At 45.5% G+C, this 13527-nt stretch overlaps 1 protein-coding gene across 2 annotated transcripts in view; it reads left to right on the top strand.

Moving 5' to 3' along the window:
- LOC124256802 (protein maelstrom homolog) overlaps positions 1 to 13527 on the top strand; it is a 33955-nt gene that overhangs the window by 13445 nt on the left and 6983 nt on the right. For both annotated transcript variants that reach the window (XR_006893106.1, XM_046690760.1), the window contains exons 6-11: positions 1054 to 1187; positions 2913 to 3118; positions 9898 to 9960; positions 10447 to 10666; positions 10916 to 11000; positions 12180 to 12269. Coding sequence is in view for 1 of the 2 variants with exons in the window: in XM_046690760.1 (XP_046546716.1) it covers positions 1054 to 1187; positions 2913 to 3118; positions 9898 to 9960; positions 10447 to 10666; positions 10916 to 11000; positions 12180 to 12269 (798 nt within the window). In the remaining variant the exon portion in view is untranslated. The remainder of the gene's footprint in view (positions 1 to 1053; positions 1188 to 2912; positions 3119 to 9897; positions 9961 to 10446; positions 10667 to 10915; positions 11001 to 12179; positions 12270 to 13527) is intronic.

Below are 13527 nucleotides of genomic sequence, written 5' to 3'. Positions count from 1 at the left end.
AGTAAAACTTCCCAAATTAAAGATTCCCACGTACACTTGTTATGGAATTGGAGGACTTGATTGAGCTATATAACAAATTTAGAAGCACAACTTGGTAATAATTATGCACCTGACATTTATGTCTACATCAAAAAAGTGCATGTCAGATAGTGGTGTACTGATTAATTGAAATAATCAAAGATTGGTCACAGTCACCAAACGACCTGGCAATCGATCACATTTCCTACTGTTTTAGTCTTTGAAACACTTGATGATGGAACATATTTTCGAAGTTTTCGGCCTGAAAACATGATTAATTCTTGGAAAACTCACTCACTAACTGAAAAGTCATGACTGAATATTTCTTGAAGACTCCAGGTTGTTCATGTTCATGACATATTAGTCATCACTTTAAAAGTAGCAAGTTACATCATGTTATACTTATCTCCAAGAACAATCTGAATAAGATAATCTGAAAAATAACGCTTACCAATTTTGTTCGATGATTGTCGTTGGTAATGAAGCAATTATCAGTTGTGAGATTTCAACAAATTCTCTAAACTAATGTCAACAATTTTAAAAGATTGTGTCTGATTCATACTTGTCATCACAAAGCTGACCTTTCAATATGCTCAGCACCTCCTAAGCTTTTTTATATTACTACACCTTATAATTTGTTTTGCTTTCTTTGGCTTGACACCAAACCTTTTACTTCAAGATGGTGTGCACGTTTCTATAATATTTTGCAGCAATACTTCATTAATTGATGGGATACTGTCAGTAGACTAGCACAACACTAGCCCAGTTCTCGTGACCGGGGATAACCTGGTTTTGTCTGGTGTCAAGTTGCAACTTGCTAAAAGTGGCGTAATACCAATATCAGCTGGCGAAAGTGATATAGAGTTTTGTTCACCGTGACCAGGGATGACCTGGTTTTGAAGTACCCTAGTGGTTAAAGCATTCGATCGTCAGAGTACCCTAGTGGTGATAGATATTGCTGGAAAACCAAACTCACTCACTCAGTAAGTAGAGTTTGTTGAGTGAAGCCCTGATATCTCCAGTGATGTTTTTCAGGTGACGAAACCCATCAGATACCTGTGGAGAATTTTGAATTGTCGGATGAAAACTACCGAGGTCTGTGGATACAACTTGAGAACTTCATCAACCCAAGTGGTGAAAAACCAGACTACCCACCTGTGTACTGTCTGGTGAGTCCAATTTCGCGGATCGATGCTCATGCTGTTGATCACTGGATTGTCTGGTCCAGACCCGATTATTTACAGACCGTGATATGGCTGGAATATTGCTGAGTGCGGTGTAAAACTAAACTCACTCACTCACTCTTGTAAGTCCTTATAAAAAATAACATAGATAAAAGCATGTTAGATGGTCAGAAAATCTGTTCCGGTGAAGATACAAGCAGGGAGAGGACCCCAACATCATCAGTGAGTGTTGGGGGTATTCTTACATGCGTGTTATGCTCTGTAACCTATTGATGTAATATTTTGTACAATATCAATCACGGGATTGTTTTTTGACTGAAAAAAGGCTTGTCTTTTTTTTCAAAATTTGAATTTTGTGTTACTGTTGTTAGTAGGAGGTATTTTAATAGTAGGAGTTTTCAAAATTCTAAATTTGAACAATATCTGGGACCTGGTAATTTATTTTAGGTGATCATAACAAATGACCAATTGCTGATTTCTCTACAAGATTTCCTGACTTAGTTTTAATGATCCTCACCGCGCGTTGAGTGTGAAGCAGGGGATATAGTATTAGGCTCCATCCGTCTGTACGTACGTACGAATTAGAATATCTTAAGAACTGTTGACAAGATTCTTCATATTTGGTAGCTAGGTTCATCACAGTATAAGAAAGCTCCCAGTCAGGTTTGGTGACCTTGACCTTCATTTCAAAGTCACACGGGGACTTTAATGTTTTACTCTTGTCAGCGAGATATCTCAAAAACCGCTGACTAGATTTTCTTCATATTCAACACCAAGCTTTATATAGGGAAGGCGCAGGGCCCAGTCGATTTTGGTGACCTTCATTTTCAAGGTCACAGCGACACTTTGAAGATTTCAGTATGTTAACCTGCATGTTAAGATGGTCAGCGAGATATCTCAAGAACCATTCAATGGACTTTCTTCATATTTGACTCCAAGCTTCATCTAGGGAAAGTGCAAGGCCCAGTCGATTTTGGTGACCTTCATCTAATTTTCAAGGTCACAAAGACACTTTGAAGATTTCGGCATGTTAAATTGCATGTTAAGATAGTCAGCAAGATATTGCTAAAAACATTCACTGGATCTTTTTCATATTTGACACCAATCTTCATCTAATGAAGGCGCAGGGTCCAGTGAATTTTGGTGACCTTCACATAATTTTCAAGGTCACTGCGACACTTTGAAGATTTCAGCATGTTAACCTGAATTCACTGGATTTTCTTCATAGACTTTCAAGACTTCCCTTGAATGTTTTTCAATAAGCAATTTCTTTAGTACCATTTTTGCATATTTCATACACTAAGACATTCATGTCAAGGTCAAAGTCAGTCTTGAAAATATTTGCGTGTTTAAACAACTAAAGAGAAGATATCGAGAGGTTGACTGGTCATGTTTTTGTTGACAATTAACTTCATTTATACTTTCATTACTTTTTAAGTTTGATTTGATCATTTGCGGCGGGGGGATTATGTCACCTTAGTGACAATGCTTGTTTTCTTAGTCTTGTACACATTACAAAAATGACCCTATGAGCACCATATTCGTGTTTATTATTGTACCGTGTACAACCCTCAGTTTCATGCCTATCGATTACCCTTAATAAAGACATATAAATTGCACAGAAGATAAGTTAAATGTTGTTAAACATTGGCTAATGTATCTAAGTCCTGTGATCCTGTTCAAGTTCTCACTCACTCACTCACTCTCCAGACTGACTCGTACGAGAAGACAGCGTACTGCCTCGAGTGGATCTGTAACCACACATGTTTGGGAACAGTGAACCGCCTCCGTCGCGTCTATGACCTTGGGGGCCTGGTGGGTGACCTGTACAGCCAGGCTGGGAAACAGAGCATCTCCATGACCTCCATCTCCGACATGCTGACCTCCAGCAGCTGGGACTATGTGTCAGGCACAAGGTAGGGATATGTAACTATTTAGATAAATATCAACATGGTGTATAAATATTAGGGCTGTAACGATGCATCAAACTATCGATGGATTGCAATTGTTGAGTCTCCGATAGCAATTAATCCTGACTCATGCTAAATGCTTGTCTCCTTCTTCTTGCGAATGATAGTGGAACACTTGAAATCTCTTGAAGTTCCCTTCTAAACAGCGGACGTAAAATCATCACTCACCCACGAGTAGTCTCCCTTGCCTCCTTTGGCGCCCTTTTTGGTCACATGACCAGCCATGTTTGTCACTCTCTCTTTCTTCGCCCTCAAGGACAGTTGTGAGAGCAGCTGGGTCCCTATACGGCACATATCCTTTTCTATTTTGGACCTTTACATCAAAATTATTGCTGTATACGGCTTTTAGGATTGTATTCTACCATATGGTTTGAAATTTGATCTAAATATGTTGTTTGACATGTTCTTTTATCGTGTTTACATTTGATGAAAACTTGTATTCGTTGTAGGTACCGGCTGTCTGCGGCTGACCCACATTCATTATGTCCTGATTGCACTACTTCATGTTCTTTCAGCTCTTGCTGTAAACATTGTCTGAATTTAACCACTTTTGAATTTAATAACTACCTTCTTTTTTTTCCATTCATAGACGTGCAAAGGACTGGGTAAGAAGGTATTCACAAGTCATGTCTAAATCGAGTGATTGCGCCGATAACCGTGTGTTAACTACTGCTGCCGATGTTCATAATTCCAGTGAATTGCCGAGCGTTTTTTCGGGGGCAGGTCGCTGTTCCAGTGATGAACTCTGGAGCCAATAAGAGATCGTCGTCAATGGAGCTGACCTCTTCGCAGACGAAGAAGACTAGATCGTCTTCAACGCAGAAGAAGAAGGCTACCACCCCTAAGACTTCGTCGAAGTCTCTACACAGCTCTACGCAGAAGACGAGATCCTTCTCTGCTGAGATTGTACCTCCGGCAGAAGCAGACGTGTATGATGATCCCCCAATCCTGAAGTCACAGTCGTCAGCAAGAAGACGAAGCTTGCTTCTACAGCTACATCGACAACTTTATCAGTGCAGACATTGACAGAACATCTTCTATCAACGCAGACATCGGGTACAAGTGCAGCGTGCCTTAGAAGACGCCTCATCGTTGTCAGAAGCAGCATCAACCCTGCAGCAGTCTCTCCAGACATCACAGAACTTCAACCCGGGGCTGTTTATGCAACAGTTTACAGACCAGATGATGTCGATGATGGAACGTCAGCTTCGTGCAGGAGAATGCTGCTACGAAGACCACTACGATGACTACTAGCCTGCGTGAAGATTCAGTAGTCTCTCCAACACACTTGGAAGAAGAGGGAAGCCTGCGTGAAGGCTCACGCGCCCGACGATCTTCCCCATCTGAAATTAGGAGCCTGGACAACGCTACTAACGTCAGCTCGGACTTAGAGGTCCCTGAAGGAGCCGCTAAGAATTCTCCATGCAGAAGCAGATTGAAGCGTTCTCCCGAACCCTACAGATGTTGTGGATACGGGTCGTCATCACCGTCGGACTCAGACGCACATCGGGAACCTGCACGCAGGCACTCCACATCTTACAGAGGGGAAACTACTTCTAAGAATCAACCTTCATGAAGGCCTAGAGAGAGGAAGACTCAAGACTCCAGGAAGGATACACGATCACATCGGGATCGTTCACCTGCTCGCAGTTCGTCATATTGATCTTCACACAGAGACTCACGTCGTCGTGGATCGTCAGAGCTGGAGATGTCTAAATCAGAGGAAGAAGGTGAAGTCATATTCTCCAATACTTAAGTAACCTCATGGATTGCTAATGGCCTGGACCTAGCATCACCTTCCAATGACATAGACGAAGCGTTTACATACAAGATGTCCAACGATGATTTCGACACAATCACCTTTCCTCCTGTCGACCCGATCTCCCAACAGTCCGGACAGTCTCAGCTCAGCCTTTGATAAGGCTACCAAGTTCCAGAATCAGCATATCCCGACGTTCAATGCCAGGAGATTCACCTTACATCACATAGAACCCTTCCTGAAGGCACCAGAGATTGATGAGGACTACAAGATCATCAACAATTCCCGCTATAGAACTTACAAGATAGAAGACAAGAAGCTAGCGCAACTAGATATGACTACTAGACGTACCTTCTTCGGACTAGCCAGACCTAAGGCTATCAACGAAGCACTCATCTCGAAATTCAAGAGCTCCATCGCCAAAGACGACCAGATGATATATTCTGCGCTACTGACTCAGAAAATGGACCACCAGTTTATGTCGGAGCATCTCGTATCCACATCAGCGGGCCTGACTCTCCTGAGGAGACAAGGATTATTGCCATAGTGCACCTGGAGTGAGCAGTTCACCAAGTCCTTATACAGAGCCCCATGGTCAGCATCATCCATCTTCGGAGGAGGAACTGAAGAATTCGCCAAAGAGGTTACGCACGAATTAAGGGAGGTCGTGATGATAAAGTCCATAGATACCTTGGCAAATGTGATTCGCCAGACGTCCCAGCGCTACTCCAACAAATCCAAGTTTGCAGGAGTCCAAAGAGCCAGATAAAAGAAGTATTCCAGCTCGAGAGGAGGAAGAGGTTCTTTTCGTCGCCCAACTGGAGCCCCCAGAAGTAACCCCTGAAGAGTCCGAGCACCCAGGTAGGCCAGGGGAATCAAGCGCTGAAGGCCAGGTTCAGAACGACTGGAGTCTTCCATCCCCAGCCATCCTGTACAACCTTCGACAGTGGGTGGACATCTTCAATGGTACTGGGAGAATTGGGGAATACTTCAGGACGACTACGTATCCCAGATACTACGCAGAGGGTACAAGATACCGTTGGAAGCCAGGTTGCCGCTTACAAGCAACCTGCTGGCCTTTAACTACACAGCCGACCAGACAGAGAAACTGGACGACGCAATCAATACTCTACTCGACAAAGATGTAGTAGAAGAGATAAATCAAGATCTCATCACGCCCGGTTTTTACTCCCCAATTTTCCTGGTACCGAAGAAGAATTCCAAGGAGAAGTTTCGGCTCATCTACAACATGAGGAAATTCAACCAGGAGTATCTCCGCAGACCAGCAAAATTCAAGATGACACATCTTCCTCAGCTCCGACATCTCGTTCGTCCATCAGACTACCTCGCCAGCATAGATCTGCAAGATGCATACCTACACATCCCAATACATCCAGACTCAAGGAAATACCTAAGATTCCTTTTCAAAGGACATCACTTCTAGTGGAAGGTTCTACCGTTTGGAATATCGTCGGCCCCCTGTTTGTTTACTCGAGTGACCAAGCCCATCGTCACATATCTGCATCGTCGAGGTCTACGCAGTGCTTTTTACCTGGATGACGGAATTCAAGTTCATCAAGATCACAGTCAACTCAGACTGCAACTAGACTTCACCATTAGGCTTCTCAATCAGTTAGGATGGTTGGTAAATCTCCTCAAGTCGGAACTGGAGCCGAAACAGGATCTTCAATTTCTAGGAATACGACTCATCGCGCCGGTGAATGTCATAGTCGTCCCAGCGGATCTTTGGGTCAAGATACAACATATGATATCTCAAGCAGTGCTCTCTCTGTTGACACTACGTGCTTGGCAAAGCATGCTCTGTCTAACTCACCTCAGCTCAAGACATGACTCGCAGAGGGAGATTACAACTGCACCCACTACAAATATTTGTGAACGCCCATCTCGACAGTCTGGATCCGCTGATACTACCAGACAGCCTGAAACCATACCTCCTATGGTGGACTCGGAAGTCAAATGTTTGCGGAGGAACCTTTTTGCAACACTCATCTCTACGTGGATGCATCGCTACAAGGATGGGGTGCCCACCTCGACAACGAAGTGGCAGCAGGGAAGTGGTCGAGTCTGCACATCAACCTGCTGGAGATGAAAGCAGTGATCAACGCTTTACAACACTGGTCCAGCGTACTAAAAAACGCAAGGCTCACGGTCCACACGGACAACTCCACAGTAGCGTTCTACATCAGCAAATAGGGATCAACAAGATCAACAAGTCTGCTACAACTCAGCTTTCTCCTGTTCAGCATCGTCGACGACCTGAACATCTACATGAAGGCATGTCATACAAACAATAGGATCTCCACTGATAGACCTGTTTGCAACAAAGTTCAACAAGCAACTACCAACATTCGTCTCACCGATTCCGGATCCTCAGGCATGGGCAACAGATGCTTTAAGCATCTCATGGGAAGGACTAAACGCTTATACGTTTCCACCTCCATCACTAGTATCACCACAAGTAATACAGAAAATCACGCAGACGACAACGCTGCAACTGATCTTGGTCACGCCCTATTGGCCAGCGAGGGTATGGTTTCCTGTCCTAATACAAGAACTCGGAAGTCCAACCCTGAAACTACCAGAGTGGTCGAACCTGCTCGTCCATCCACACACCAAGCAAGCTGACGGGAATCCGGCATTGTTCCAGCTACACGCGTGGAGCGTATCAAAGCTTGCCTGAAGACCAGAGGGTACTCCGCCAGAGCAGCAAAAGCAGTGACACTAGCTCTACGCAGATCAACTCGCAACTTGTACGACGACAAGTGGCAGAGATTTGAACAGTATGCAACGAGGAAAGGCTTTACAGCAGTAAAAGCAACCCATCCTCAAGTGGCGGAATACTTGTGTCATCTGCGACAGACGGGACACTTAAAAGGTTCAACACTATCAACATACCTGGCTGCTCTAAGCACAGTTATCACCATGAAGACGGGTGTCAAGCTGACCAAAGTACCAGAGATACTGGCACTACTACGCTTGCTCAAGTTGGAAGACCAACAACAGAAATTCAATGCTCCTGCCTGGGATCTCAACGTAGTTCTACAACATCTCACCAGTGATGCCTACAAGCTCTAGAAAGGACATCCTTTGAACTACTGACACAGAAAACACTGTTCCTGATCGCCCTAGCAACAGCAGCACAGATGTCAGAAATACATGCTCTGGACTTTGAACGAACACAATTTGAATCGTGACATCGTACATCTAGGACTGAGATGGGACTTTATTGCCAAGAACCAACTGCCCGGCCAGCCTGACAGACAGTTCCACATCCCAGCACTCTCTACAGTTCTTGGGCCACAGGATACACAGGATTTATGCTTATGCCCTGTCAGGGCACTAAAAGTCTACCTACAAAGGACAGAAAACAAGGAGACAAAATTCAAGCGCCTATTCATCCCCTTATCCACTGAGACGCCCACGGAAGTCTCACGGACAACGATATCGATATGGATGAGAGACATTATACTAAGGGCCTACAAAGCAGCAGGACTTGAGCCTCCACGAGCCTCCAATCCCCACGAAGTCAGAGCCCTGGCATCTACACTTGCTCTGCATGGAAACTGCTCGATTACAACAATAATGGAGGGATGCTTTTGGAAATCGGACACGGTGTTTGCCAACCACTACCTCAGAGACATTGCCACCGAAGGCGTCTCAGGCATTCACCAGTATGGGCCACTTGTTGTAGCACAACAACTAATGGTTCCACAAGGGCACTGAGTAGATCTCACCCATACATCACGTGACTTGTGAAAACCAACGCTCTGGAGAGCATATGCACACGTCTAGGACAGGCTAGCATATGTGATAGACCCTGTACTTGTATAGGACATACTCGTACATGAAGAAGGGTCGCATCTCCATGAGATGGAGTTGCAATACATAACTAATGGAACATTAGTTTATCTAAAATCCACACGAAAATGTCAGGAGAAGTTTCAGAAGAAATCTGACAAGTTGTGGTTTCTCTCCGTCCCCCCCCCCCCCTCCCCCTTCTCCAGACTCATCAGAGGAAGTTGAAAGAACAGAATCATCAGCAGTGCCATCATAAGTTCCCATGGGGGGGTAATACAGGATGTAAATCAACAGTCAGTGAATCCAGGAAGTGGCCTGACCCACCACCGATTCCGACGGATTCTGCAAGCATTTAGCATGAGTCAGGATAAGGAAAAATGTGTAATTTTCTGTATTTTATACTTATCCTGACTCATGAGGTCAGCCCTCCCAACCTCCCCTCTCAGGGCACTCTGGATTTCCCTGTAAATCCGGGTGTCGGGCATACATACGGAGAGAGTGACAAACATGGCTGGTCATGTGACCAAAAAAGGGCGCCAAAGGGGTCAAGGGAAACTACTCGTGGGTGAGTGATGATTTTACGTCCGCTTTTTAGAAGGGAACTTCAAGAGATTTTAAGTGTTCCACTATCATTCGCAAGAAGAAGGAGACAAGCATTTAGCATGAGTCAGGATAAGTATAAAATATCAATTTTAGTCAGAAAATTACATAACTATCGATGCATCGATAGTATGTGTGACTATTGATAGTTTAGTAATTGACTTCCGTTGGATAGACGCGCAGCGTAAAATACAGGAACTTCCAAATTCGTTCACTTTGATCTAGAGTTATCTGCCCCTGATACCTCTTAAACACAACATGCGACTCGGAGTTGCAATAGTATTGCAATAGTCGGTCGCAATAGACTATCACAATCGTTGTTTCCCCCTCAATAGTCACCCCTAATAAATATGTAACGCATTGAGCAGCTATCTAGGTGGGGATTTGTAACAAACAGTTGGGACAGGAAGGGGACAAAATATTTTTGGGATGAATATCAAGATGGGGGAAAGTAAAACGTATTGTACGAGTATCAAGCTGGAGATAGTCAACAATCATGTTGGACTTAGTTTTGGTGAAGTGAAGGAAGATTAACCATCTGTTCCAGATGTGACTGGCATGAAGAGAAGGAGTGTAACTTCTGTGCCCTGGCTACCGTGCAGAGATATGCGTAAGTTTTTCCGACCTTCCTCACTCTATGTAAAGATCTGGGTCGGAATTTGTCTTAAAGGAAGCAGCACTTGGTTGTCGTAAGAGGTGATTAAGGGGATTGAATTGTCATCCTCGCGGACTTCTCCGCTCCACTCCGCTCTGCTCCACTCCGCTCCGCTCCTCTCAACTCCACTCCACTCCACTCTGCTCTGCTCCACTTACCTCCTCTCCATTCCGCTCCACTCTGCTCTACTCCGCTCCACTTATCTCCTCTCCTCTCTGCTCCTCTCCGCTCCTCTCCATTCCCACTCTACTCTACTCTGCTCCTCTCAACTCCACTCTACTCTGCTCCGCTCCACTTATCTCCACTCTTCTTCTCTCCACTCAGCTCCATTCCACTTATCTCCACTCCACACCACACTGCTCCGCTCCACTCACAGTATGTGGACTTAGATTGTGAACCTCACTTCATATCACCAGACCAGTTTGATTGCTGCTGTTCCAGCTATGCCATCTCAGACGCCATGTCCCAGATCTACAACTTCAAGCTGACAGAAAAACACCTTCCCTGCAGCTCCAACAAGCCATCTAACTACATCATCATACCTCCCTCAGCCATGTCCATCCAGTCACGCCCGGCACGGGCCACCTCCCGGGGCAGGGGCTGGACCCCAGGGGCCAGGCAGGGGGTAGGCAGGGGCGTCACGACAGACTACAGTCAGCAGGTGGGTGCAGCCCAGGGTTAGATGTGAATCGTCTGTAGCCATGAACATGCTCTTCTTGACAGCCACGATGACCATATGTCAGTTTTACTCTGCCACATTCCATTGCATCATTATTGAGTATGTAGACAAACAGAATTTTTTTTTGTATATAATTTAACTTAATGGTTTAAAATATCAGGATGACATTATTGATTCTAACTTGACTTATTTAGGGTGTTTTGTTATGACCTGTTTTGCTTCTGTTTACAGCAGCGACAACTGGAGGAGGAAGATGAAGAAGAGGAAGCAGAGCTCGAAGACTACAAGACCAGAGTGAGACGGCCCAAGATGCCAGGTAGGTGAGACGGCCCAAGATGCCAGGTAGATGAGATGGCCCAAGGTGTCAGGTAGGTAAGATGGCCCAAGATACCTGGAAGGTGAGATGGCCGGAAGGTGAGATGGCCCAAGATACCAGGTAGATGAGATGGCCCAAGGTGTCAGGTAGGTAAGATGGCCCAAGATGCCTGGAAGGTAAGATGGCCCAGGATGCCTGAAAGGTGACATGGCCCAAGATGCCTGGAATGTGAGATAGCCCAAGATGCCTGGAAGGTGAGATGGCCCAAGATGCCAGGTAGGTTAAATGGCCCAAGATGCCAGGTAGATGAGATGGCCCAAGATGCCTGGAAGGTAAGATGGCCCAAGATGCCTGGTAGGTGAGATAGCCCAAGATGCCTGGAGGGTGAGATGGCCCAAGATGCCTGGTAGGTGAGATGGCCCAAGATGCCTGGAAGGTGCGATGGCCCCAAGATGCCTGGTAGGTGAGATGGCCCAAGATGCCTGGAAGGTGAGATGGCCCAAGATGCCTGGTAGGTGAGATGGCCCAAGATGCCTGGAAGGTGAGATGGCCCAAGATGCCTGGTAGGTGAGATGGCCCAAGATGCCTGGTAGCTGAGATGGCCCAAGATTTCAGGTAGGTGAGATGGCCCAAGATGCCTGGAAGGTGCGATGGCCCCCAAGATGCCTGGTAGGTGAGATGGTCCAAGATGCCTGGAAGGTGAGATGGCCCAAGATGCCTGGTAGGTGAGATGGCCCAAGATGTCAGGTAGTCGAGATGGCCCAAGATGCCTGGAAGGTGCGATGGCCCAAGATGCCTGGTAGCTGAGATAGCCCAAGATGTAAGGCAGGTGAGATATCAGATAGCCCAAGATGCCAGGTAGGTTAAATGGCCCAAGATGCCTGGTAGGTTAGATGCTGAAGGTGCCAGTAAGTGATATGGCCCAAGGTGACTGGTAGGTGAGATAGCCCTGTTATAACTTATGTTATGTCTTTGTTTCACTGACAACTGGGCTGATGGAGAGGTAAAGTCATTCATGCAATATTATCCAATATTAGATTGGATATTACAATTCCTATGACCTTCAACAAATGTGAACTTTAAAATGCCTGGACTTTGAACAAAATGACCTTTTCCCAATAATACGCTTCCAAAGGTACCTTGCTTTGACTCCTAGATAATCTCCTGTCTCTGTTCCAGCTGCCTCAGGGTGGGGCCCTGTCCCCGGGGTCAACTCTACCCCCAACCTTGACTCCCAGGATGCTTCACAGTGGCCCAGTCTCGGAGGGGGTAAGTTGAGGGGTGTGGAGACAGATAAGGTCTGAATAACAGTGAGTGTATACTGTTTGAGAGTATTCCAGCAATATTATTATTATAGGATATTTATATAGCGCACATATCCACGCAACTAGTGCTTGCGCAAGGCGCTGGTATTTTTTTCCCTCGATCATTGGATGTCAATCTCAACGGCACATCTTATTATCAATCTGAACACCCTGGGGAGTATACAACTCTTGCAGTCACTAGCCGCACCAAGTTATTGTGGCTTTCTCATCCTAACGAGGTACCCATTCACAGCTGGGTGGACTGGGACACACATAGTCGCAGTACTTTGTCCAAGTTCACTGCACGTTGCTGAACCCGCAACTAGGTGTTTGCATGTACTAGTATTCATGTGGCCACCATCTGGTCATATACCAACGGATTCATGGGTTCATTTAAGTGCACAGGTTTGTGTACTGGACACTAGGGGTTGTGACAACACTGAAAGAGTCTGCACACAAAGTTGACTCCAAGGTTTTTACACCCGGTCACAGGTGGGCTCGATCCCGGCACCTCACCCTCTCTGGATCACTAGCCTGGCACTTTAACCAGCTCGCCCACCGCTTCCCACAATATCAATTTGAGGGACATCAGAAATGGGCTTCACTCATAGTACCGTCAAAATTCAACTTGGGTCCCTCAGCATGACGAGTGAATGGTTTAACCTCTAGGCTACCCCGCAGCCTCAGGGACAGTGGGGTAACCTCGTGAATAAAGCATTCGCTTATCACAATGAAGATGCGGGTTCGATTCCCTACAAGGGTACAATGTGTGAAACCCATTTCTGTTGTCCCCTGCCGTGATATTGCTGGAATATTGCTAAAAGTGGCGTAAAACTATAAACTCACCCACTCATTCACACAGCCTCAGAATAACAGAGTTGTCTCCCTTTCGATCATATACTAATTCTGTTATGAGTTTGCCTTAAGGCTCAATAAGTTTAATGGAAGAACACCAAGTGTTCCTGAGACAATTTTCTGTTGGCTGTACTAAGTCAATCTAACCCTAAGTCTTCATGACTTCGGGGCAGAGGGATAGCCTTATGGTTGTAGCATCAGAACATCATGCTGAACAGCCAGGTTCGATTCCCCACATGGGTACAATGTGTGAAGCCCATTTCTGGTGTCCCCCGCCATGATATTGCTGGAATATTGCTAAAAGTGTCGTAAAACTATAAACTCACCCTCTCATTCACACAGCCTCAGACTAACAGAGGAAGTGCCTT

The sequence above is a fragment of the Haliotis rubra genome, unplaced genomic scaffold, assembly GCF_003918875.1.
Source record: "Haliotis rubra isolate DU_JTF1 unplaced genomic scaffold, ASM391887v1 Scf64, whole genome shotgun sequence".
NCBI classification, from domain to species: domain Eukaryota; kingdom Metazoa; phylum Mollusca; class Gastropoda; order Lepetellida; family Haliotidae; genus Haliotis; species Haliotis rubra.
The sequence above is the reverse complement of the archived record's forward strand: the minus strand, read 5'-3'. Positions and strand labels throughout refer to the sequence as shown.